The following is a 25,580-nucleotide window of genomic DNA, read 5'->3' on the forward strand; positions in this document are numbered from 1 at the left end:
ATGAAGTCAAAGGAATTGTCTGTAGACCTCCGAGACAGGATTGTCTCGAGGTGCAAATCTGGGGAAGGTTACAGAAAAATTTCTGTTGCTTTGAAGGTCCCAATGAACTCTGTGGCCTCCATCATCCGTAAGTGGAAGAAGTTCGAAACCACCAGGACTCTTCCTAGAGCTGGCCGGCCATCTAAACTGAGCGATCGTGGGAGAAGGGCCATAGTCAGGGAGGTAACCAAGAACCCAATGGTCACTCCGTCAGAGCTCCAGAGGTCCTCTGTGGAGAGAGGAGAACCTTCCAGAAGGACAACCATCTCTGCAGCAATCCACCAATCAGGCCTGTATGGTAGAGTGGCCAGACGGAAGCCACTCCTTAGTAAAAGGCACATGGCAGCCCACCTGGAGTTTGCCAAAAGGCACCTGAAGGACTCTCAGACCATGAGAAAGAAAATTCTCTGGTCTGATGAGACAAAGATTGAACTATTTGGTGTGAATGCCAGGCATCACGTTTGGAGGAAACCAGGCACCGCTCATCAACAGGCCAATACCATCCCTACAGTGAAGCATGGTGGTGGCAGCATCATGCTGTGGGGATGTTTTTCAGCAGCAGGGAATGGGAGACTAGTCAAGATAAAGGGAAAGATGACTGCAGCAATGTATAGAGACATCCTGGATGAAAACCTGCTCCAGAGCGCTCGTGACCTCAGACTGGGGCGACGGTTCATCTTTCAGCAGGACAACGACCCTAAGCACACAGCCAGGATATCAAAGGAGTGGCTTCAGGACAACTCTGTGAATGTCCTTGAGTGGCCCAGCCAGAGCCCAGACTTGAATCCAATTGAACATCTCTGGAGAGATCTTAAAATGGCTGTGCACCGACGCTTCCCATCCAACCTGATGGAGCTTGAGAGGTGCTGCAAAGAGGAATGGGCGAAACTGGCCAAGGATAGGTGTGCCAAGCTTGTGGCATCATATTCAGAAAGACTTGAGGATGTAATAACTGGCAAAGGTGCATCGACAAAGTATTGAGCAAAGGCTGTGAATACTTATGGACATGGGATTTCTCAGTTTTTTTATTCTTAATTAATTTGCAAAAACCGCAAGTAAACTTTTTTCACATTGCCATTATGGGGTGTTGTGTGTAGAATTCTGAATTTAATCCATTTTGGAATAAGGCTGTAACATAACAAAATGTGGAAAAAGTGATGCGCTGTAAATACTTTCCGGATGCAGATCTGCTCCTCACAAACTGAGGGCACCGTGGCGGATGTTAGCAGATTGCTGGCCAACCACAAGCGTTACCTGGTAGGTAACCACCCATACAATCAGATTGTGACACAGACTACGAATGCCGTGAATGTAATATATATATATATATATATTGAGTACTGAGAAAAGCGCTATATAAATGTGATGAATTATTATTAATTTTATTATTATATATATATATATATATATATATATATGTACTAGCCATCTGCGCCCAACTACGTTCCGCGTGTTAAAGTTGTCTGTGAAGGGCTCCCTGTTTAAACGCGGCTGCCAGTCGTGAACTGGGCCCTTCGTCGCACCGCATTATGATTTTTTATAAGGGAAACAAAATTACAAAACAAAACCCTTGGACATTTATTCGATAGGAACGGCCTACTTGGAATCACTGTCCGAATAGTAATTATGTGGTGGTGTAGGAGCATTTCTGCTTCTCTCTGTTCACAGTCCATCTCGTTTTCACGACGATGTCGTTTCCTCTCACGATCTCTTCTCAACCTTTCTCCAATCTCGCAGGTTGCTTTGTGGCAATCCAAAGAGTAAGACAATATACACGGAGCAATGGTTATAAAAGGGGGACACATAGGTATCCAGGCTCTTTAAAGCATAAATAAGGATCACTTCACTGACATGTGAGCAAGCCAGGGTACAACTGTGAGACGCGCAGCACTCGCCGGCTACAATGTAACAATAATAATTTCCGGAATGTGCTGTTACGTTGTCATTCATTTTACCCACTGTCTTTCTTTCATTCATATGTTACGTAGGCACGTACCTTTTATCTTCGGCAATCTCATTCTCTAACCAGGCCTCAGGAGCTAACCAGCGTAACACTGTCCACCACTCCTTTCATTATTCCGGCACATTGTTGACATCTGTGAGTAACAACAACATACTAAACTGGAAGGTGGTCTATGCATGCGTGGAATTCGCGGACAAACAAAGATCAAGATCCAAATGAAGATTATATATAAAGATTAGTAGTACTAGGGTGTTGTACCGTGTTAGCCATGATAAATGTAGTGAGAAGTCAAGCAAAATGACACTTTTTATTGGCTAACTAAAAAGATTACAATATGCAAGCTTTCGAGGCAACTCAGGCCCCTTCTTCAGGCAAGATGTAATAATGTAATCATATATAAAACAACAGGTTACATTTATTGAGCACCTTTCAAATACCCAAGATCGCTTCATTGTCACAGATGGCCAGGGTTCTTGTCTGGCCTGGACGCCTCTTCATTCTATGGACTGGGGGAGCAAGCTTGGTCAGGACAGTACCTGCCCTGGAATGCTAGACGGCAGCCACCCTTGGTTGCATTGGGGCCACAGGCATGGGATTTTGGAACTCAAGCCTGTAGGAGTCAGGTGGCACTGCAGTGGTTCCTGAACCCATGTGGGCACTTCTTCAACCACACCCGGGAGTGCAGCCGGAAATGGGTCATCAAACACCTGGAGTACTTCCAGGTGGGCTATAAAAGGAGCCAGCAGCCACCACTCCGAGAGCCAGAGTTGGGAGGAGGGAGCCAAAGTATTGCTGTGTTTTGGTTCTCGTTTTTGTGGGACTGTGCTGTGCCTTTGGGAATGGGTTAAGCGTTGCCCACAGGTGAAGATAAATAAAACATTTATTTGTTTTATAAGTGTGCCTCCCGTGTCTGTCTGTGTCAGGTCAGGCATTGATATAGTGCCTTTGTCACATAGACTGGGGTGCCAGTGAGCCCCAAACCCCAACACGAACATACAAATACTGTCCTAGGTTCACATAAATGGATTTTTTATGCACAAGTTTTCTCTACTCTAATTCACCTCCTCTCTTTCTAACACACTTCCTTCCTCCAGTTGAGTGTTGCTCGTCCTCCTCCCAGCTCTGACTTGCCCAGAAAAGTGAGTGTGGTCCCTTTTATTGAGGACCTGGGAGTACTTCCGGTGCCAAGGCTGCTGCCTGTTGGAAGTAGTTCCTGGACACATGGAAGTCCCATATAATAGGAAGTACATCTTCCCATAGCACCCTCTTGCAGCACCCACGGGCCCCAGCAGAGCTGTGCTGCAGGACTAGAACTCCCAGTGTTCCCTGCTGGTTCCTGAATGGGCACCGATATTCAGTGCTTCTGCCATCTAGCATTCCGGGGAATAAACAGCCAGTTCTTCCCTGTCCTTCCATTTCGTCCTTGCCAGGGAAATTATTGCAAATATGTCCATTCAGGATGCCTGTGCATCTGTCTGGGGCTTCCTGCCCAGGTAAGGAGTCTTCTTTATTGGTCAGGATGTCTGTCCATTCCTTGTGCCACCTACTATATAAATATATCAAGATCAGATGAGAATGCCAACCACTGGTCTGGCTGATAAATAGCAGTATTAGAGTCTGTACATTGTCCCCCATGCACACTAATACTGCTATTTATCAGCCAGACCAGTGGTTGGCGTTCTCATCTGATCCTCTCTCCTCTTGTTCCTCTGCAGTTCAGCCAAAGGCCCTGCTTCTCAGTGACATCACCACCGGTCCACCCACTAACATCACTTCCGGCCAACCCTGATGACTTCACTTCCAGTACCCAGAATTCACCTTCCCACCACATCATTTCCTGTTCCAGCCACCCTGACTCCACCATACTTATAGAGCAGACTCACTCTGTTAGTTCAGTTCAGTTGTGAACTCGGTTCTGTAAAGACATGTTTTTTTCCAGCCAAATCTTTTAGTTGTAGCAACCGCAAAATACGGGAATGCAATTCCTACACTTCACAACCCGACAGGGGAGTGGACGATGTTTGAAGGTTACAATAGCATTACCATATTCGGTCCTCGTCCCCTCTTGCCCCTATGCCCCCTTAAATAACTGGCAAAAAATAAAGCACAACAGGAAGTGGGACTGATGAATATATTAACATTTGCTGTTTACATTTACTTGCCCGGTGCCTGAGTGCTCATTAGTGAACCCCTTACCCAGACGCCCTCCCCAGCGCACCAAATCCTAACCCCCGGTTTAACACAGACAATAAAAAAAAAGTAAATAATAAAAAAAAACTGTTCTTTGAGAACGCAAAAGAAAGATTTAACTTAGTTCACAATATAAGAAAACAATAAACCCTGCAGTTCAGTTCCTCCCGTATGACAGGAGGAAACACAACAGTCCTTTGGCGAAACGGTTTCTCCGCGGACTATCACGAAGAATGCAAACTCAGGGATCCGACTCACCAGACGGGAGCACCCGGAGAACACCAGTACCTGGCCTCTTCTCAGGGATTCGTCACTTGATTATTTCTTCGGGGTGGCCACCCACAAATAGCAGACGTCCCTGGGTGAAGTAAGATCTTGAATAATTCTTTGATCGTGAATAGTCGACGCCTTGCCTTCAGCCTTATCCTTCCTTTTTTTCTCTCTGCCTCCTTGATCCGCCATTCCCCTTAAAAAGAAAAAGTTTCCGAAAATCCTTGCCCCTCTCGGTTTTTATGGAAACCTCACGCTGGCAACAGGCAGCTGGAAAATTTACTCGGGCGGGATCCTCCCAGACTGGGACGTCACCAAAGGTGCCTGAAGGGCTATTTAAAACACCCTCCCAGCCAACATTATAAAGTGACGGACAATCCATAAGGCCAACCTGACTGTCCGTTATGTAGCTTTGCTACATAATATACAGGGTGGCCATCCCCAAACATTTTCTTGTCTTTTACCTTATATTTTACCACTATATATATACAGTGGGTACGGAAAGTATTCAGACCCCCTTCAATTTTTCACTCTTTGTCATATTGCAGCCATTTGCTAAAATCATTTAAATTAATTTTTTTCCTCATTAATGTACACACAGCACCCCATATTGACAGACAAAAAAAAGAATTTTTGAAATTGTTGCAGATTTATTAAAAAAGAAAAACTGAAATATCACATGGTCCTAAGTATTCAGACCCTTTGCTCAGTATTTAGTAGAAGCACCCTTTTGAGCTAATACAGCCAGGAGTCTTCTTGGGAAAGATGCAACAAGTTTTTCACACCTGGATTTGGGGATCCTCTGCCATTCCTCCTTGCAGATCCTCTCCAGTTCTGTCAGGTTGGATGGTAAACGTTGGTGGACAGCCATTTTTAGGTCTCTCCAGAGATGCTCAATTGGGTTTAAGTCAAGAACAGTCACAGAGTTGTTGTGAAGCCACTCCTTCGTTATTTTAGCTGTGTGCTTAGGGTCATTGTCTTGTTGGAAGGTAAACCTTCGGCCCAGTCTGAGGTCCTTAGCACTCTGGAGAAGGTTTTTGCCCAGGATATCCCTGTACTTGGCCGCATTCATCTTTCCCTCGATTGCAACCAGTTGTCCTGTCCCTGCAGCTGAAAAACACCCCCACAGCATGATGCTGCCACCGCCATGCTTCACTGTGGGGACTGTATTGGACAAGTGATGAGCAGTGCCTGGTTATCTCCACACATACCGCTTAGAATTAAGGCCAAAAAGTTCTATCTTGGTCTCATCAGACCAGAGAATCTTATTTCTCACCATCTCAGAGTCCTTCAGGTGTCTTTTAACAAACTCCATGCGGGCTGTCATGTGTCTTGCACTGAGGAGAGGCTTCCGACAGGCCACTCTGCCATAAAGCCCTGACTGGTGGAGGCCTGCAGTGATGGTTGACTTTCTACAACTTTCTCCCATCTCCTGACTGCATCTCTGGAGCTCAGCCAAAGTGATCTTTGGGTTCTTCTTTACCTCTCTCACCAAGGCTCTTCTCCCCCGGTAGCTCAGCTTGGCCGGACGGCCAGCTCTAGGAAGGGTTCTGGTCATCCCAAACGTCTTCCATTTAAGGATTATGGAGGCCACTGTGCTCTTGGGAACCTTAAGTGCTTCAGAAATTTTTTTGTAACCTTGGCCAGATCTGTGCCTTGCCACAATTCTGTCTCTGAGCTCTTCAGGCGGTTCCTTTGACCTCATGATTCTCATTTGCTCTGACATGCATTGTGAGCTGTAAGGTCTTATATAGACAGGTGTGTGGCTTTCCTAATCAAGTCCAATCAGTATAATCAAACACAGCTGGACTCAAATGAAGGTGATCTCAAGGATGATCAGAAGAAATGGAAAGCACCTGAGTTAAATATATGAGTGTCACAGCAAAGGGTCTGAATACTTAGGACCATGTGATATTTCAGTTTTTCTTTTTTAATAAATCTGCAACAATTTCAAAAATTCTGTTTTTTGTCTGTCAATATGGGGTGCTGTGTGTACATTAATGAGGAAAAAATTAATTTAAATGATTTTAGCAAATCTGCGGTGGGTTGGCACCCTGCCCAGGATTGGTTCCTGCCTTGTGCCCTGTGTTGTCTGGGATTGGCTCCAGCAGATCCCCGTGACCCTGTGTTCGGATTCAGTGGGTTGGAAACTGGATGGATGGATGGATTTTAGCAAATGGCTGCAATATAACAAAGAGTGAAAAATTGAAGGGGGTCTGAATACTTTCCGTACCCACGTATATATATATATATATATATATATATATATATATATATATATATATATATATATATATATATATACTGTATATATATATATTGTAAAAGTAAGCACACAACACAGAGATTAAGGGTTGGAAAATCCGTCCCCATATACTGTAAGCACAGATTGTAATAGCAATTGTGGTCAGTCATGTAAACAAGCACAGACAGTGGTTGGCGGACGATTTATGAAGTGGGGACAGAAATGGAAGCTGGGAATGCTGGGAAAGGAGCTGCTGTGGTAGATGGGAGGTGGTGACGTCATCAGATGAGGACCAGAGGGAAGGAAGACATCCAGAAGTAGCTTGGTTTACTGGATAGGCCTTTCGGTGAACTCAAGGAAGCGTTTTCTTGTCTTTCTTGTCAAAACAAAGAGAGAGAAGATAGATACAGTAGATAGATACTTTATTAATCCCAGGGGGAAATTCACAAACAGAGAAGTTAGTACGCTGCCGTTCTCCCCTGCCGTGAGTTTTCGCGCTGCTCTTCGAGTCCTTAAGCCGCTCCCTATGTGCTCGTGCGTTACAATATATATATATATATATATATATATATATATATATATATATATATATATATATATATATATATATATATATATATATATATATATATATATATATATATATATATATATATATATATATACACATATATGGGTGGCACAGTGGCGCAGTGGTAGTGCTGCTGCCCGACAGTTAGGAGACCCGGGTTCGCTTCCTGGGTCCTCCCTGCATGGAGTTTGTATGTTTTCCCCATGTCTGTGTGGGGGTACTCCGGTTTCCATCCAAAGACATTCAGGTTAGGTGCATTGGCAATTCTAAATTGTCCCGGGGGTGTGTGTGTGCCCTGCGGTGGGCTGGTGCCCTGCCTGGAGTTTGTTTCCTGCCCTGTGTTGGCTGGGATTGGCTCCAGCAGACGCCTGTGGTGAGGCCTAACCCAGGGACCCAGACCAAACTGTATTTAAGGATGGTCTGGCCTTTTTGTTTATTTTTTTGGAGGTCTCCTCCCCTTTCTTATGCTTCATTGTGGCAGGAGATCACAACACATTGCATCTGGAACATATAATTCATACCTCAATACATTGGAAGGGACTGTTGGTCACCAGGAAAAGTTTCTTTCAATTGATTGCCAGGGGGAGAAACACAGTATATGTCTCCTCAACTCAAAGAATGCTTTTCCTTAAATCCTGTATAATCCCTTTGCACATGCAACCCAGCACATATTGGGTAGCATTTTAAAAATCTTTGTATAGGTACCTGAGATGATATATAACAGCTTTACTAATTAAGAAATTGTTAGCACAGTCATTTCTGGAATTAAATCATCTTGGGTCCTTGCCATAGGTTCCATTCACTTGATTAAGTGAAACAGGGTGTGTCCCATGGTAAATCTCCAAGTCAACCTTATTGTTGTTGTCTGTGGTGGGCTGGCACCCTGCCCGGGGTTTGTTCCTGCCTTGTGCCCTGTGCTGGTTGGGATTGGCTCCAGCAGACCCCCGTGACCCTGTGTTAGGATATAGTGGGTTGGAAAATGACTGACTGATGACCTTATTGTTGTGATTTATCTTACAAAGTAACCAACCTGTTGAGAGTCCTCCAGAAATAAGCTAGGAAGCAGCAGGATGGTACCCCCACCACCTGCTCAGAAAAGGTGCACACAGAGGCAGCCAAAATCTCTACTCTACTAGCTAGTTTCAGCCTGAACACTGAGCCAAAATACACATTAGCTTCAAGCTCTCATTAATTAAAATATTCAATCCATTCACCCATTTTCTGTCATGTATCCTGGTCCTGGTTGTGGGAACCACAGTCTAAGAAAGACATCCAGATGCCTCTGTTCCCCGCCATCTCTTCCACCTCCTCTGGGGAGGAAACCAAAGTGTTCCCATGCCAGCTGAGAGATATAATCTCTCCAATGTGTCCTGGGTCTGCCCTGAGGTCTCCTTCCAATTGGTGATGTCCTAAATAGGTCCCCAGGGAGGCTTTCAGTAGGCGCCCTACTCAGATGACTGAAACACCACAGTGGATGAGCAGCGATTCTACTTTGAGCTCCTCCCGAATGTCTGCACTCCTCACTGCCCTGAACTAGACAGGTCCTAAGCACAAAATTCACAAAATTGACTCAAAGAGAGAAAGAAGAAAGAATCAACCTCGACTAGTCACAAAAAGGGCAACCTAGAATCTTTATAAGCAAAAGGGTTCATTTTTACAAAAATGCTCTGAGGCACAAAAATAAGCTCAGGGGAGCACAAAGGCAAAAGGAGTTGCCTGAAACACCAAGCCGATCAGGTGGAAAACGAGTCCTAATACATAGTCTAGTAGGCAAAGTCAAAAAAAGATTAGGGTGTAACATTCAGAACAATAAATCAAAGCAAATCACACTAGAAGTCACCAACAACACAAGTGCATTCAATGAACCGCAGTGAACTGAATGACCATAGCCACCCACCACAATATATATATATATATATATATATATTGTGGTACCCAGATGGGGGTGGTACCTAGCCAGGATGCCCGAGAAGATCGGAGGAGGGCTTGTGCCTCTTCCAGACCTCAAGGGGGCGACCGCTCTGGGGGCCGCAGGTACAGAGCCCCCTGTAGGGGCCTGTGGTCACTGCCAGGGGGACCCCAATACCTGGAGGACCCTGGACCTCAGCACTTCCGCCACACCAGGAAGTGCTGGGGGGAAGAGGAACAGGGACACCCAGAGTGCTTCTGGGGAGACAGCCAGCACTTCCGCTACACTGGGGCGTGTCAATGGGAGATTGCCGGGAACACACCTGGAGCACATCCGGGTGCTTATTTAAAGGGGCCACCTCCCTTCAGAGATGGACTTGAGTCGGGTGGAAGAGTGGACAAGGTTTCTGGAGGAGAGAAGGAGGCGGTCTGAAGACAGAGAGAGAAGGCATTGTTGATTGGCCTGGACTGTGGGGTATTGGGGCTTGTGAGTAAATTGTAAATATGGTACGCCTCAATAAATGTGTGTGGGGTGATGTCTGCCTGCCTGTGTGCACTAGAGGGGCAACAATGAGATGACCCCCAAAACTGGAATGAATGGTTTAACAGGTGAAGGCCACTGACATTTTTCCCTCCTCATCTGTTTTTTCACTCGTTTTGCGTTTGGCTACAGTCAGTGTCACTACTGGTAACCATTAGGTTTGCGATACCTGGACCCTACAGAGGTGGCACAGGTAGTCCAACTTCTCCAGGATGACAGGCACATCAATACGTGCCATTGCCACGTGTCTCCCAGCATAGTCTCAAGGGCATGAAGGAGATTCCAGGAGACAGTCAGTTAGTTACTTAGGAGAGCTCGACAGGGTCGTAGAAGGTCCTTAACCCATCAGCAGGACCCACCGGTATCTGGTACTTTGGGCAAGGAGGAACAGGATGAGCACTGCCAGAGACTACAAAATGACCTCCAGCAGCCAGGCCACTGGTGTGAAAGTCTCTGACCAAACAATCAGAAACAGACTTCATGAGGGAGGCTTGAGTGCCCGAAGTCCTCTAGTGGGCCCTGTACTCACTGCCCGGCACCGTGGAGCTTAATTGGCATTTGCCATAGAATACCAGAATTGGCAGGGCCACCACTGGCACCCTGTGCTTTTCACAGATGAGAGCAGGATCATCCTGAGCACATGTGACAGGCATGAAAGGGTCTGGAGAAGCTGTGGAGAACGTTATGCTGCTTGTAACATCGTTCATGATGACCGGTTTGGTGGTGGGTCAGAGATGATCTGGGGGGGGTATATCCATGGAGGGGCGCACAGACCGCTACAGGCTAGATAACGTCACCTTGACTGCCATTAGGTATCGGGATGAAATCCTTGGACCCATTGTCAGACCCTATGCTGGTGCAGTGGGTCCAGGGTTCCTCCTGGTGAACGACAATGCCCAGCCTCATGTGGTGAGAGGATGAAGGAATTGATACCATTGACTGGCCCCCACACTCACTCGTCTGACCTCAATCCAATAGAACACCTCTGGGTGTGACATTATGTTTGGGTCCATCCGACACCGCCAGGTTTCACCTCAGCCTGTCCAGGAGCTCAGTGATGCCCTGGTCCAGATCTGGGAGGAGATCCCCCAGGACACCATCTGTCGTCTCATTAGGATGTTGTCAGGCATGCATACAAGCACGCATTATATACTGTATATACCAGCAAACCGCCGATTCTCGAAAGAATCGTAAATCCAAGAATGGCAATCACTTTCTGTTCCCTCCGATCTTTGGAGGGATGAAAAATCATGGAGGGTGGGTGCGTCCTGGGAAAGTTTTCATTTAATTAAATAAATATATTTGTACTAAAGCTGTTTCTTTTTGGAGCCGTGACTCCTTTGGTTCTGGTGTTTCAGAAGAGTGTTGTAGGTGCCTTCGTTCATTGTTTTTATCCATGCGGTCTCGTTTTTGTTTTTCTATGGCTGTGTCGTTAGCTAGAAGTCGTTTGCTGACGGCGGCAGATTCACGTGCTGAAGTGACCATGGCGGCGGATCTGGGCTTGGAGGTCTACATTACTAAACGAAGGTTGTACAGGTGCTGGTCATAAAATTAGAATATCATGACAAAGTTGATTTATTTCAGTAATTCCATTCAAAAAGTGAAACTTGTATATTAGATTCATTCATTACACACAGACTGATGTATTTCAAATGTTTATTTCTTTTAATTTTAATGATTATAACTGACAATGTGAACCAATTTCTTACTTCGGTTTTTCGGGAACCAAATAACCCTAAACCAGTACCCCATACTCCCAAATCACCCTCCACAGGACACCCCAAGGACTTGGTTGTACGCTTTCTCTAAGTCCACAAAACATATGTAGGCTTATTCTTCTTCTTCTTCTTCTTTCTCTTCATCTTTTCCTTCTTCTAAGTAGGGTTGATGTGCCTGCTCAATCTTCTCTACACAGCTCCTCCCCAGTCAGACCCTTCCCTTTCAGACCTTCTTTTACTTTATCCAACCACCTCTGCTTTGTCCTGCCTCACTTTCTCTTTCCCTGGACTTCCACTCCCATCATTCATTTGCCCACATCTTCCTTGTCTCTCCTCATCACATCTCCATAGCTCATCAATCTGCTTTCCTATACTTTCTTAGATTTCTCTCCCACTTTTGTTGTACCTCGGATTGCTTCATTTCTTGTTCTGTCCTTTGTTGTAACTCCACCCATTCATCTTAACATTCTTATTTGTGCCACATCCAACTTCTGCTACACTGCCCATGTTTCAGCTCCATGTAGATTAGTTGGGCATAGTCCCATGAATCCTTAAGAATGCTCATGAGGCTAAAGAGATGATCCAGTGTTCCTTGACATGGATGAAATCCTGAATCCGCGGTTCAGCCAATAGATGAACCCTCCTTTCTAGTACACTGGCATAGACCTTCCCAGAGAGGCTGAGTAGTGTGATGACACTGAATTTGGAGCACACGCTCCAATCCCCCTTTTTGTACCCTTAATCATAATCTTTACATTACTAGCAAAATAGCCAAAAACGTCCAAGAAAAATACAAAGAAACGAAAAACATGCAGACTCCTAGTCCTCCCAAGGTCAAGGTTCTAGCCCCAGTGGTTCATGACTTCTAGCAGGTTGCCACACCACATGTGCTTGATGAGCAGAGTATGCCACAGCCGTCATTCTTCCTCACCCTATCATGTAACTGGCTTTTGCAATTTGCTTCACTCTGCGTTGGGCTGGCGCCATGCCCGGGGTTTGTTTCCTGCCTTGCGCCCTGTGTTGGCTGGGATTGGCTCCAGCAGATCCCCATGACCCTGCAGTTAGGATATAGTGGTTTGGATAATGGATGGATAGATGGAATTTGCTTCACTCTTAGGAGATGTCAGTGCTTTTCTTATCTTTCTACCGTGTCACCTTTGTGATCAGTCTTCATAGGCTGTTTATTGTAGGAAAGACTCGGACCCCAATAGTTTTGCAGTGGCATGGCTGGGGGGGGGGCAAGGGGGGACATTTGTCCCCGGGCGCAGCATCCAGGGGGTGCCAAATTAATGTTACAAACAGGCAAACAGGAGGGGGCACGAAATCTTCAGTTGTCCCCGGGCGCTGAAACCCCTAGCTACGTCTCTGTAGTTTTGTGGAGATTGCTTCTAGACACTTTGTTTGTTTAGATTAAGATGATTAATATTTCTATATAATGTGTCAGACCATGAGACCCCCCAATCATATTGTGAGCACTGAAGAGAAAATCATTGAGTCCTGTCTGAAACCACCCAAAACACTGAATTCGCAAGGCCTCCGTCATTTTGGTTGACCTCTCTTTCCATCCCTCCCATAAGCTGTTGGCTCTCCGGATGTCTGGCAGAATGCTTTGGAGTATACAGATCAGCTCTGCAAGACTATGCAATAGCTTCTTGACCGGCGCTGTTAGACAACTGAATGGCCTTCTCGCTCCAAATTCAAATCAGACTTAAATCATTGCACAGTCTCCATTACTGCTGCGGTCTGCCCATAAAACTATGTATTGTCTGTGACAGTTTAAAGATCTTGTGATACACAAATTACATTGATCTACCTTCCTGAGCCTCTGGTCCAACATACATTCACTGGCCACTTTATTAGGTACACCTGTTCAACTGCTTGTTAACACAAATATCCAATCAGCCAATCACATGGCAGCCAAGCAATGCATTTTGCCATGTAGACCTTGTCAAGACGACCAGCTGAAGTTCAAAACAAGCAACAGAATGGGGAGAAAGGTGACCAAAGTGACTTTGAATGTGTGGCATGGTTTTTGGTGCCAGATGGGCTGGTCTGTGTACAGTGATCCCTCGCTATATCGCGCTTCGCCTTTCGCGGCTTCACTCTGTCGTGGATTTTATATGTAAGCATATTTAAATATATATCGCGGATTTTTTGCTGGTTCGCGGATTTCTGCGGACAATGGGTCTTTTAATTTCTGGTACATGCTTCCTCAGTTGGTTTGCCCAGTTGATTTCATACAAGGGACGCTATTGGCAGGTGGCTGAGAAGAAACCCAACTTACTTTTCTCTCTCTCACTCTTGCGCTGACTTTCTCTGATCCTGACGTAGGGGGATTGAGCAGGGGGGCTGTTCGCACACCTAGACGATACGGACGCTCGTCTAAAAATGCTGAAAGATTATCTTCACGTTGCTACCTTCTGTGCAGCTGCTTCCTGAAGCGACATGCTGCACGGTGCTTCGCATACTTAAAAGCTCGAAGGGCACGTATTGATTTTTGCATGTTTGTTTTTCTCTGTCTCTCTCTCTCTCCCTGCTCCTGACGGAGGGGGTGTGAGCTGCCGCCTTCAACAGCTTTGTGCCGCAGTGCTTCGCATACTTAAAAGCCAAACAGCCCTATTGATTTGTTTGCTTTCCTCTGTCTTTCTGACATTCTGTGCTCCTGACACGCACTCCTTTGAAGAGGAAGATATGTTTGCATTCTTTTAATTGTGAGACGGAACTGTCATCTCTGTCTTGTCATGGAGAACAGTTTAAACTTTTGAAAAAGAGACAAATGTTTGTTTGCAGTGTTTGAATAACGTTCCTGCCTCTCTACAACCTCCTGTGTTTCTGCGCAAATCTGTGACCCAAGCATGACAATATAAAAATAACCATATAAACATATGGTTTCTACTTCGCGGATTTTCTTATTTCGCGGGTGGCTCTGGAACGCAACCCCCACGATCGAGGAGGGATTACTGTATTTTACAAACTGCTTATCTACTGGGACTTTCATGCACAGCCATCTCTAGGTTTCATAGAGAATCGTCCGAAAAAGGGAAAATGTCCAGTGAGCAGAAATGCCTTGTTGATGCCAGGCATCAGAGGAGAGTGGCCAGACTAGTTCAAGCTGATAGAGAGGCAACAGTAACTCAAATAAGCACTCGTTACAACCGAGGTGTGCAGAAGGGCATCTCTGAGCGCACAACATGTCAAACCTTGAAGCAGATGGGGGTGCTACAGCAGCAGGAGACTAACCGGGTGCCACTCCTGTCAGCTAAGAACATGCAACTGAGGCTACAATTCACATGGGCTCAACAAAACTGGAGAACAGAAATTGAAAAGACATTGCCTAGTTTGATGAATCTCAATTTCTGCTGCAACATTTGGATGGTAGGCTCAGAATTCAGTGTCAACAACATGAAAGCATGGATCCATCCTGCCTTGTATCAACAGTTCAGGCTGCTGGTGGTGATATTAATGGTGTGGGGGAAATTTTCTTGGCACACTTTGGCCCCTTAGAACCATTTGGGCATCACTTAAATGCCACAGCCTAACTGATAATTGCTGTTGACTGTGTCCATCCCTTTATAACCGCAGTATGCCCTTCCAGCAGGATAACCCACCATGTCACAAAGCTCAGATCATCTCCAACTGGTTTCTTGAACATGACAATGAGTTCACTGGACTTAAATGGCCTCCACAGTCACCAGATCTCAATCCAGTAGAGCACCTTTGGGATGTCGTAGAACGGGAGATTCACATCATGGATGTGCAGCTGACAAATCTGCAGCAATTGTGTACTGCTATCATGTCAATATGGACCAAAACATCCCAGAGGGCTGTTTCCAGCACCTTGTTGAATCAGTGCCATGAAGAATTAGGGCAGTTGTGAAGGTAAGAGGGGGTCCAATCCGGGACTAGCAAGGTGTACCTAATAAAGTGGCCGGTGAGTGTATATTTCACTGATAAATTTATCTGCACTGTGGAAACTGTGCAGTATTCTTTATTTGCTTAATTGTAACATGCTCAGAGCTTTATTTATATTGTCGTGCATCAGTTTATCACCTTCATGGCTTGACAAAGGCATGTGATACCACCCCAGGATGAGAGGGGGCACTGTTGCTAACAGTTTTGTTTCTTCCCTAAGCATCTCCAAGAAGGAGGGGGTGTATGACCCAGCCCTTGTGCCCATAGAAGGCCCTGCCCATTCCAGTCAGAGCTCTATAAGAATGAATGTCCCCGGAAGGAGGAGTCACATTTTGACCCAAACCTCTTACAGGATGGTGCTCCAAACCTGACCTGCTCAGAAAGAGCAACACTCCAAGTAGCCTGGTGAAACGTTTCAAGGTGGCTGATGAAGGGCTATTTGTGATGTTGATTGTGGGGCCATTGGGCACTTGCATTATTTTTTTTTTTTAAGATTAAATAGGGTGGTCTGGTTGGCTCCCAACGATGGCGATTACAATATGAATAATCCCCATTGTATGTAGCCTCCCTACAGTATCTAGTGGCACTGTACAGTAGTTCTTGGGAGTGACATTTTATATCACTGTGCTGCCCATGTATAGACAACACTAGCTGTGCTACCCATCTAAAATGGGTTTGAAATCTAAGTAATCAATCTAGACCTCAGCACAAACATTTGCAGTGCACCATGCAATACGTATGCCTTTGTTATATGCCAGTTGGTATGGGATTCATAAAAATAGTGTTAATGTTTGCAGTGTGTCATCTGTTGGAATGACAAATACAATGCATATATCATTGTTATATGCTTTTTGGTGTGGGATTTGTAAAAGCCGTGTTAATGTCTGTGATACACCATCTACTGAAATGACTAACGCCATGCATATGTCTCTATTATATGCCATTTGGCGTGGGATTTGTAAAAAGCAGTGTTTTAATGCTTGCGATACGGCATCTGTTGGAACGACAAATGCAATGCATTTTTTTAATAAAAATATTTGCGATGTGCCATTTTTTTGAATGACAATGACCCAGCAACTGGACAGACACACAAACAGACACACAGACACTTACCCTTTAATGAAGGAGGATGACCAAGAGCAAAGCCACAGGGGGATACTAGAGGTGGGGGCTGACTCTCCCATGCAGAACCCAGGCCCCCTGAAAGTTTCTATATGATTTATGTTAATCATTAATTGTCAATAATTTGATCTGCTCACCTCCAAGGGATCCCCCTCGAACCTTAGATCAATTGATTGAGTTGCACAAAAGGTCAAGTGGGAACCCCGAACCAGACCTTATATTGATTAGCAATGAATCAAGCTGCTCTAAACTTCTAAACTAACTAAATTGAAGTTCTGACGGACTACCAGAATACACCTTCGGTCCACAAAATGTTTCAGTTTATGGCTTGCAAAACCCTGTTGCTTCAAGGTCCCCCAACTTTGTAATTTCTGGCTTTGCCACTGGAAATGACTATAAAATGCACTTCTGCTTGTCATGCGCCATGATGATTAGCTGAACTCCTGGAGTCGGTTGATGTGGCAGACACAACTTCAGGTCGTAGAGATCATTTCTTCTGAAGACATCTATTGGTTTACTCTTTATCATATGTGTGTCATTCCCTACACAATATATGGTACAAAAACGGCCAATTAATGAATAACGAAGTCCTCAAACAGGAAGGAACTAGACATAAGGACGAGCCGAGCGCTGTTTCATATATGGGGTGTTTCTCATACCAAATGAGTCAGGAGATGCTCAAAAAAAGGGATTTCAAAACATTCATGAGTACAGTAATCCTTATGAAAACAACATGATAAATTGTCTATCCACGTTCTTAATCCACATTTTGTTTTTCACTTCACGGTGAACCAACACCTACAGTTAGTTTAGAGCACTTCGTTTAGAAGATGTAATTGGGAAATGAATGAATAAATCAATGAATGAATGAATGAATGAATGAATGAATGAATGAAAAACTAGCAGTCACCGGTTTCCCTAAGCTTCTCCTGTCGTGTGCATTTCAGGTTATGCGGAGCCTTTAAGAGGTTCCGCTACGTGGCACGAGACGGCGTGTGCCGCGCTTGGCCAGCAGAGGGCGCTCATGGTAATGCTTCGCGCAGCATGATGGGACAGAGGTGGCCTTTCCCGGCGGAGAACTGCCTGACTCGAGAAGAGGGTGAGCTCTGCAGCGAGAGTGGGGTATAGAAAGTTACCTCCATCAGGTGAGACGGTACGAGGGACTGAGAGAAAGAAGTTGAGCCAAGCAGTGAGCTGAACGCCAGCCGAGCCCAGCATATCCCCTCCGTGTGAGAGTCACCGACGAAACATGGGGCAGAACGACATCATGAGCGCCGCTGAGGACGTGGCAGACCAGGTAAGCAGCCGGGCCCCAGCTGCGGTCAGACTAGGGGCTTAAAGGCGCGAGGGCAGTGCACTGGTATAACGTCCCCAACATGACCTAACGGGGCGACAGCTCCGTACGGGTGAACGGGTAGCTGCTGCTATTGCCGCCGCCGCCTTTCCGTGTGCCCGCTTCGCGCCGTCGGTATATTCCACTTGTTGGGCAGTCGAAGGAGCGAGTGGGCTCTAAAGGAACGAGACGGTGAAAGGGGAGACGATTTTACACCACCGTCATTTGAAAGTCGTAAAACTGCACACGTAAACCAGAGGACGAAAACGCAAGCCATGTCCGTAAAAGCCGACGGATGCGATCGCGGTGAGTCGCCGCTATGCGCGCCTTCATTTCTGGGTTGGGACTGACAAACGCGGCGGAGGAAAGAAAAAAAGTTCATTGCGCAAACCATTTTTTTTAGATGAACATTTTAACTGTTTATCGTGGGAGAGTAATCGCTGGAATAATCGCCTCCTTCATTTCTCACAGTAGAGCGGTCCATTCCTTTCCCCAGAGAGTTTGTAGGGAGAGCCAGTAGTGTTTATAGCGCCTTGCATTACAGTATTTCAAGAAAGCTGCGCACTCATTACAACATACGTCATTTATTTCCAACCGGTTTGACTGTTCAGTTTACTTATCTGGGGTCGGGGGATAATTTTACCCCAGAGGGCTGCCCCATTCGTCCCTCCCAGTTTAATACTGCCCCTTTCTAAAGTTTATGTAGTAATTTTACTTATGATTTATATATCCCCATTCATCCCAGTACTATATAAAAAAAGTGGACTGATCCCCAGTATTTGCATTTCAGCGAGGGTGGGCGTGGATTATTATCACCGCCCCAGTTGTGTGCACATAATATGGAGGAATGTTTTCTAGGTTTTGTCTCCCTGCCCGTTAGACTTAAAAACTGTTAAATATATATCAAGTCAATTTTAAGTTTATTTAAGTGCTGTACAGTTTCCATAAATACAGGTAAGGTTGGGGAGCGTGCACTGGTACAGCGCGTTGCCGCACCCACTACAGGACGAAACAACTCGGGATCCTGGTTGGCAGCCCCCCAGGCAGACACCCGGTCCAGTCCCACCCTCCGGAAATGATCCTCTATCTGTCACAGCCAGGTGTTACGTGGGTGACCCTTTGGCCTGATCCAGCCACTCAGGTCCCCAACAATGAGGATTTTACAAGCTGGATCACCCTTGGGGAAAGCGCCACATGGCCGTAGTGCCATAGGTGACGCTCCCAACAGTGCAGGTAACGTGTCTCATTTGGGACTTGGTGAGCAACACAAAAGTCAAACCAACGGTACCCAAGAATTTTCCAGAGAGAGACAGTACCAAAGGAGTCCTGTCTTCGTCTCAGTCACTGGATAGCGTCCATGTCTTGCAACCATATAACAAGAAAGGAAGCACTAGGACTCATAAAGACTTGGACCTTTGCATAGATATCAGTAGTGCCACATACAGTACACCCCTTTCCAGTGACCTCATGACCCCCCATGCTCTCCCAATCCATCTACTGACTTCATAGGAAGAGTCACCGGAGACATGAATGTCACTGCCAAGGCAAGTAAACCTCTCGATGAGGTCGACACTCACTCCGCAGACAGACACACTGCTGATAGCCATGCCCAAGAGGTCATTAAAGGCCTGGATCTTGGTTTTTATCAGGACCCTCACAAGCCTAGACACTCAGACTATTTATATAATATAAATATAATATATGTGTGTGTGTATACAGTGGTGCCTCATACTTAAAACTTAATTTGTTTCAGGAGACCATTTTGAACTCTAAATTTTTCAAAGTCCGAATCAGTCTTCCCCATTATAAATAATGCAAAGTGAATTAATCCGTTCCCAGACACTCATCAATATCCATTTCGTTAAACTTAAACAGCAAATACACATAATCTAACGTAAACATATCACAATTAAATGTGCTAAATAATGAATGAAAACTCAATAAAACATGTAAATACTGTATAATAAAATGAAAATTGTGTTTACTGTACCTTAGTGAGGAGTGCTGATGTCCTGTTTGGCTGGTGGAGAGGAAGAGAAAGGTTAATGTTTGCTATGGAGACCACTTCCATAAACATGCTTCATGATAAGTTCCTTTTTCACGTAAATTGTTGAAACTACAGCCATCCTCTTAGGCTTCATTGCTTCCATGCTCTTCTTGGTTAATAGACAGACGTTTATGTTTTTTTATATATATATATATATATATATATATATATATATATATATATATATATATATATATATATATATATATATATATATTCGAGGGGGGACCCAAAAATAACCGGAAGTATTTTTAAAATGTGTTTAATTTTCTGTACAAACTACAATTAGTCTCCTTCAAAGTACTCTCCATTGGCGGAAATACACTTACCTAACCGTTTGTTCCATTGATCGAAACATTTTTTAAATTCGTCTGAAGTAATGCCCATTAATGCTCTGGTCATTTCTTGTTTTACCTCTTCGACGTCAGCAAAACGCCTTCCTTTCAAGTCTTTTTTCATCCGAGGGAACAAAAAGAAATCACACGGAGCTGAATCCGGTGAGTAGGGTGGGTGGTTCAGGGTTGTCATACCGTTTCTTGCCAAAAATTGGCGAATGTTGAGAGCAGTGTAAGATGGAGCGTTGTCATGATGAAAGAACCAATCGCCCAACTCCCACAAATCTGAGCGTTTCCTTCTCACACTGTTGCGCAACCTACTTTTACAAAAAAAATTCACTGAACACAAGCACAACCTTCCAGACTGATGGCACTTGGCAGACTGACTTGTGAGGAGTGTAACTAGATCGCCCTAGCGGCCCAACCACGTACTACAAGTACCAACCTAACAACAACAAAATTCTGGTTATTTTTGGGTCCCCCCCTCGTATATATTGCATAGTTTACTGTCAAATAATGCAAAGAGTACGCGACACGTGTTTCTCCCTTATTTGGGCGCATCAGGCGTACACACTCTACTGCTCCCCTTGCGGGGATCGAACCTCGGATGTCAGCGTCAGAGACGAAGTCCCTTTACGCTGCGCCACGGTGTGTAGTTTATTTATTTGACAACCTGTAAATCGGAGTAATTACATTCATTGCATTCGTAGTCTGAGTCCTGACCTGATGCTGACGTCCGAGGTTCGATCCCCGCAAGGGGAGCAGTAGAGTGTGTACGCCTGATGAGCCCAAATAAGGGCGAGACACGTGTCGCGCACACTTTGCATTAATTGACAGTAAACTATGCAACATTCCATGATCTGCTTCTCGCAGCTGAAGAGGGCCCCATGGCGGACGTATGCCAAATGGCAGACCAACCACATGAGTTACCTGGTAGGTAATCACCCATACAATCAGGTCAGGACTCAGACTACAACTGCAATGAATGAATATATATATACTAGTCATTTAGCCCGTTACAATAACGGGCGTTAGAACAGTAGTGCATAAACATTAGTAGGAACAGTCTATATTAAATGGCAAGGGACCTTGACCTCATTCTTTTTGTTGGTCGTATTCTTTTTTCTTTCAGCCTTTCTTTTGTTGATGTTTACTTGCTGAGCTGACCGTTCTTTGTGGGCTGCCGCCGTATATTGTGTGTCTTTACTTTTCTGTGACAGTAATACTGTCTTGTACGGCTCTATTCAATAAGGGCGCGCACAAAAAGGCGAGCTTCAAAAGGGCGACCTCAATTGAGCGTGGCGAATAAAGGCGTTCGTAGATAATTTAATTCAAATGGCTCTGGAATATGTGAAGAGCAACAAAGGTGCAGATCTTTATTTACGCGCGCCTTTATTCGCTGCAACCAATTAAGGTCGCCCTTTTGAGGCTCGCCTTTTTGTGCGCGCCCTTATTGAAGGATACCATCTTGTACGTCCGATGGCTTCTACGTCTGTAATATACCTTTATTTTCTCTGGCGGTAATACAGGCGTGCGTGTCGGTAATATGCCTTTAATCTCCTTTGACAGTAATACTGGCTTGTATGTGTCTGTAATATGCGTCACTGTATTGTGTACCTTTAATTTCCTCTCGCAGTAATACTGGTTTGTATTTCCGTAAAACGGCTCTAACTTTCTCTGACAGTAATATCGCGCATCGCACCGTACCTGGCGCATGTGCACTTCATCAGAAGACACCCACACACGGACACCTGGACGCACAATGGGATTTTATTAAAGAGGATACACACACACACACAGTATCTCACAAAAGTAAGTACACCCTTCACATTTTTGTAAATATTTTTTTTATCTTTTCATGGGATAACACTGAAGATATGACACTTTGATCCAATGTAAAGTAGTTCGTGTACAGCTTATATCACAGTGTAAATTTGCTGTCCCCTTAAAATAACTCGACACACAGCCATTAATGTCTAAACCTCTGGCAACAAAGTGAGTACACCTCTAATTGAAAAATGTCCAAATTGTGCCCACAGTGTCAATATTTTGTGTGGCCACCATTATTTATTTATTTATTTATTTATTTATTTATTTATTTATATATATATATATATATATATATATATATATATATATATATATATATATATTGACAGTAAACTATTTCAACCATTCTATGATCTGCTCCTCACAAACTGAGGGCACCGTGGCGGATGTTAGCAGATTGCTGGCCAACCACAAGCGTTACCTGGTAGGTAACCACCCATATAATCAGATTGTGACACAGACTTCGAATGCCGTGAATATATATATATATATATATATAAAATAATAAATAAAAAAAGCCCTGAAAACACACAAGTGTGATGCAAGAGATGACTTGGGCGCACAACAGATGACGATGACTGCATAAGCTTCCTGCATAAGTGCCATCTGTTGCTGCATTTTTTTTTTTTTTTTTTTTCTCCACTGTGCACGCAGTTCGAACGTAGAAGCATTGTTCAAATTTAATCAAATTTCTCTTGCATTTAGCATTCAAACTCTGGAACATTTGAAGTTAGAATTGTTTGAAGTATGAAGCATCACTGCGCGCGCGCATGTGTGTATGTATACATATGCAGGTGCTTTTTGCCCTCCAGGATCATCACTCCGCTTTCCACTCACATTTCTTCACTTTTTCATACATTCGCCATCTTGCAAACCAACGTTACTCGTTTCGCTCCACGAATTGGCTGTCGTCTGAATCTCTTTGTAGCGTTGTGGTGAATGTTTTATACAGTAAATGTGTATATTTTCTAACCTCTTCAACAACTGTTTCCTCGATCTTCTCCATGTTCAGAATGAGAGCGGATGGACACAAATGTGTTGTAGGAAATACGTAGTTACTAAACTGGCCGATTCAGAGATGTAGGAGTCGGTGTAAGGTGTGCGTTGATGCATCGTCTAGTCACATTTTTTTAGGAGTTGCGCATCAGGCTATGCTGTAACTAAGGTGTTGGCTCAACACAGAAGTAAATGTTACCCTTTAAGCATGAAACTTTGAACATAATCCTGATTTTTATAGCACACATGTTCAAGCTTTGGTGGCATGTCCAATTGGGGTGAAAGTGTAGTGAAGTAGTTTGTTTTTGCTGTAGTTTTTTGCTTCCACTGCCTTGACTTTTTCTCCACTTGGTTATTGATCTGAATAAGAAATAATAAACAGGAATAAAAATGCAAAATAATCGAAGGAAACTTGAAGAAATAATATCATTTGTGATAGACGGAAGTCTTTTACTTGTCCCAGGGAAATTTGGCTGCTTACGGACGCCCAATAAGTGTTATATTGTGAAGGACAACAAACACACAGCTGATTGACTAAAAAGACATAAAACATCTGCCATGGCTAGTGATGAAAAGATAAGGCCCAGTGAGGCGTACAAAAGGTGCGTTAATGTGGGTGGAAAGGAGCCCCAGAAGTGTTTCTTGGCTCACTTACTGTTTGGCCGACTCCTTTATCCAAGGGGACTTAAACCGTTTGAGATACAATTAGTTCCATCTTTTTGTTTTTGCAGTTGGAGTACAAGCAGGAGATGAGTTACTTGTGGTCACATGGTGTCAGTAGTGGGATTTAGCCTCACAACTTCAGGGTCTGTAGTCTAAAGTCATAACCACTACACTATGCTTCTGCTGAGTGATTTGTTGGCTGAAAGTCCTCAGTGTTGGTGTGTTGCAGAGAGGATGTTGAGCATTGTTCATAATGACACTCAGTTTTGTCTTTATTCTCTCCTCCTCTTCTACCTCCAGGGGGTCCAGAATGAGTCCCATAACTGAGCCTGCCCTTTTAATGACCTTATCGATTCAGTGGGCGTGATGTTATCAGCCCTGTATACCACACTGGCCATCACAGAGTTGTAGAAGATGTGACACTTTCCACATTTAAAGAATGCAGTCTTCTAAGGTGGGGGTGGCACTTTCCCTTTCTTCTGCAGTTCTCTATGTGTTTTGAGACCAGTCCAGCCCGTCATTGATACAGACCCCCAAATACTTGTAACAGGGCACCACATCCACTCCTTGAATGGTGATCTGACATAGAGGCTATCTGGGGTGGTCAAAATCAATAAGCAGTTCCTCTGTATTCATTAGGTGAAGAGGTGTCTGTCTACTTTGGAACAGGAACAATGTAGGATGTCACTGCTGTGGCAAATACTTTCTGGAGCCTTAGGGACAGACTGAACAGGTGACACCACAAAATGAGTCTGCACAGGCCTTATGCACTTGAGGACTCTCTTTGTTCCCATTTCTGTGTGTTTCTTCCTCAGTTGTCTTCTGATTTAGTCATCAGTTGTGATACCGTGCATCACCATGAGCACTGGTGCTTCAGTACACAATCGTTTCCCCCTACCGTCTGTGCATTCTGCCAAATGCATTTTTTTTTTTAATATAGTGCCTTTATCAGGGTTATTAGTCATGTTTCTTTCATTCTCTAACCCTTTCAGGGTCTCGGTGAACTCTTGTCTACCTTTGCAGTATTTAATTCAAGTGGAAAATTCCAGAAGGGGATGCCAATCTGTCAAAAGGTCTATTTGCTCTGATTTACCGGTGACGCTGGGGCAGTGAGGAAGTGAGACCACCTGCCACCAAGCTTACGGAGTATGAAGTAAAATTTTATACTGGACACTTCTGTACTAGGGTTGTGCAGTATACCCGAATTGAATAAGTGTAGAAAACGCTAAATTTTAAAATGGTACGGGACCAGCATTGTGCGTTTTGCGTCAGTGGAAGTAAACGCTTACTTTCCTCCCAATCAACCCGTCGCTGCCCTCGACACTCATTAGTGTAGATTTGGGAAAAAAACATCCATTTTGTAGAGTTCACAATGAGAAACCACAGGCTTCGACGTGATGGAGACTTTGAGTTATCTGGTGTTTGCTTGAGAACCATTTTGGTACCGGTACGGAGCTGGGTATGACGTTAATCTGCATCCAGCCCTGCAAGTGGGCCCTCCAACCTGCAGGTCAAAACTTGGGAATTGGTGACAGGATTGGCACTCTAGCCGCCGTAAAAAGCCTTACACTGTTCCATTCCATCTGAACTAGTGTGGTGCTGAGGTGTCACCTGTTGTGTGTCTGCACTCGTGTCCTAATCTGAGGTCTTCAGGTGGTTTGTCATGTGGTGGGTGCAGCAACATGCTGTATCAGTGCATGATCCTAACCTACCTATCTACCTACCTATTGAGGTCTGAAAGCTGGTAGCGATATCAAAGTCAAAATTTTAGTACCAATCTAACATTACTTCGTACACACAGTGTCTAGGCCAGCAGTTCTCAACTAGGGGACCGTGAAGCGGTTTCAGTGGGACCGTGAGAAATTATTGCATATTTATACTATTTACATTTTTATAA

At 44.5% G+C, this 25,580-nt stretch overlaps 1 protein-coding gene across 1 annotated transcript in view; it reads left to right on the forward strand.

Annotated features, from left to right (window-relative positions):
• Positions 1–17,505: 17,505 nt before the first annotated feature.
• surf4l (surfeit 4, like) overlaps positions 17,506–25,580 on the forward strand; it is a 79,729-nt gene continuing 71,654 nt past the window's right edge. Inside the window, exon 1 of the mRNA XM_028809099.2 lies at positions 17,506–17,776. Within this exon, the coding sequence (XP_028664932.2) occupies positions 17,729–17,776 (48 nt within the window). The 5' untranslated portion in view covers positions 17,506–17,728. The remainder of the gene's footprint in view (positions 17,777–25,580) is intronic.

This window comes from Erpetoichthys calabaricus, chromosome 9 (genome assembly GCF_900747795.2).
Source record: "Erpetoichthys calabaricus chromosome 9, fErpCal1.3, whole genome shotgun sequence".
Classification (NCBI taxonomy): domain Eukaryota; kingdom Metazoa; phylum Chordata; class Cladistia; order Polypteriformes; family Polypteridae; genus Erpetoichthys; species Erpetoichthys calabaricus.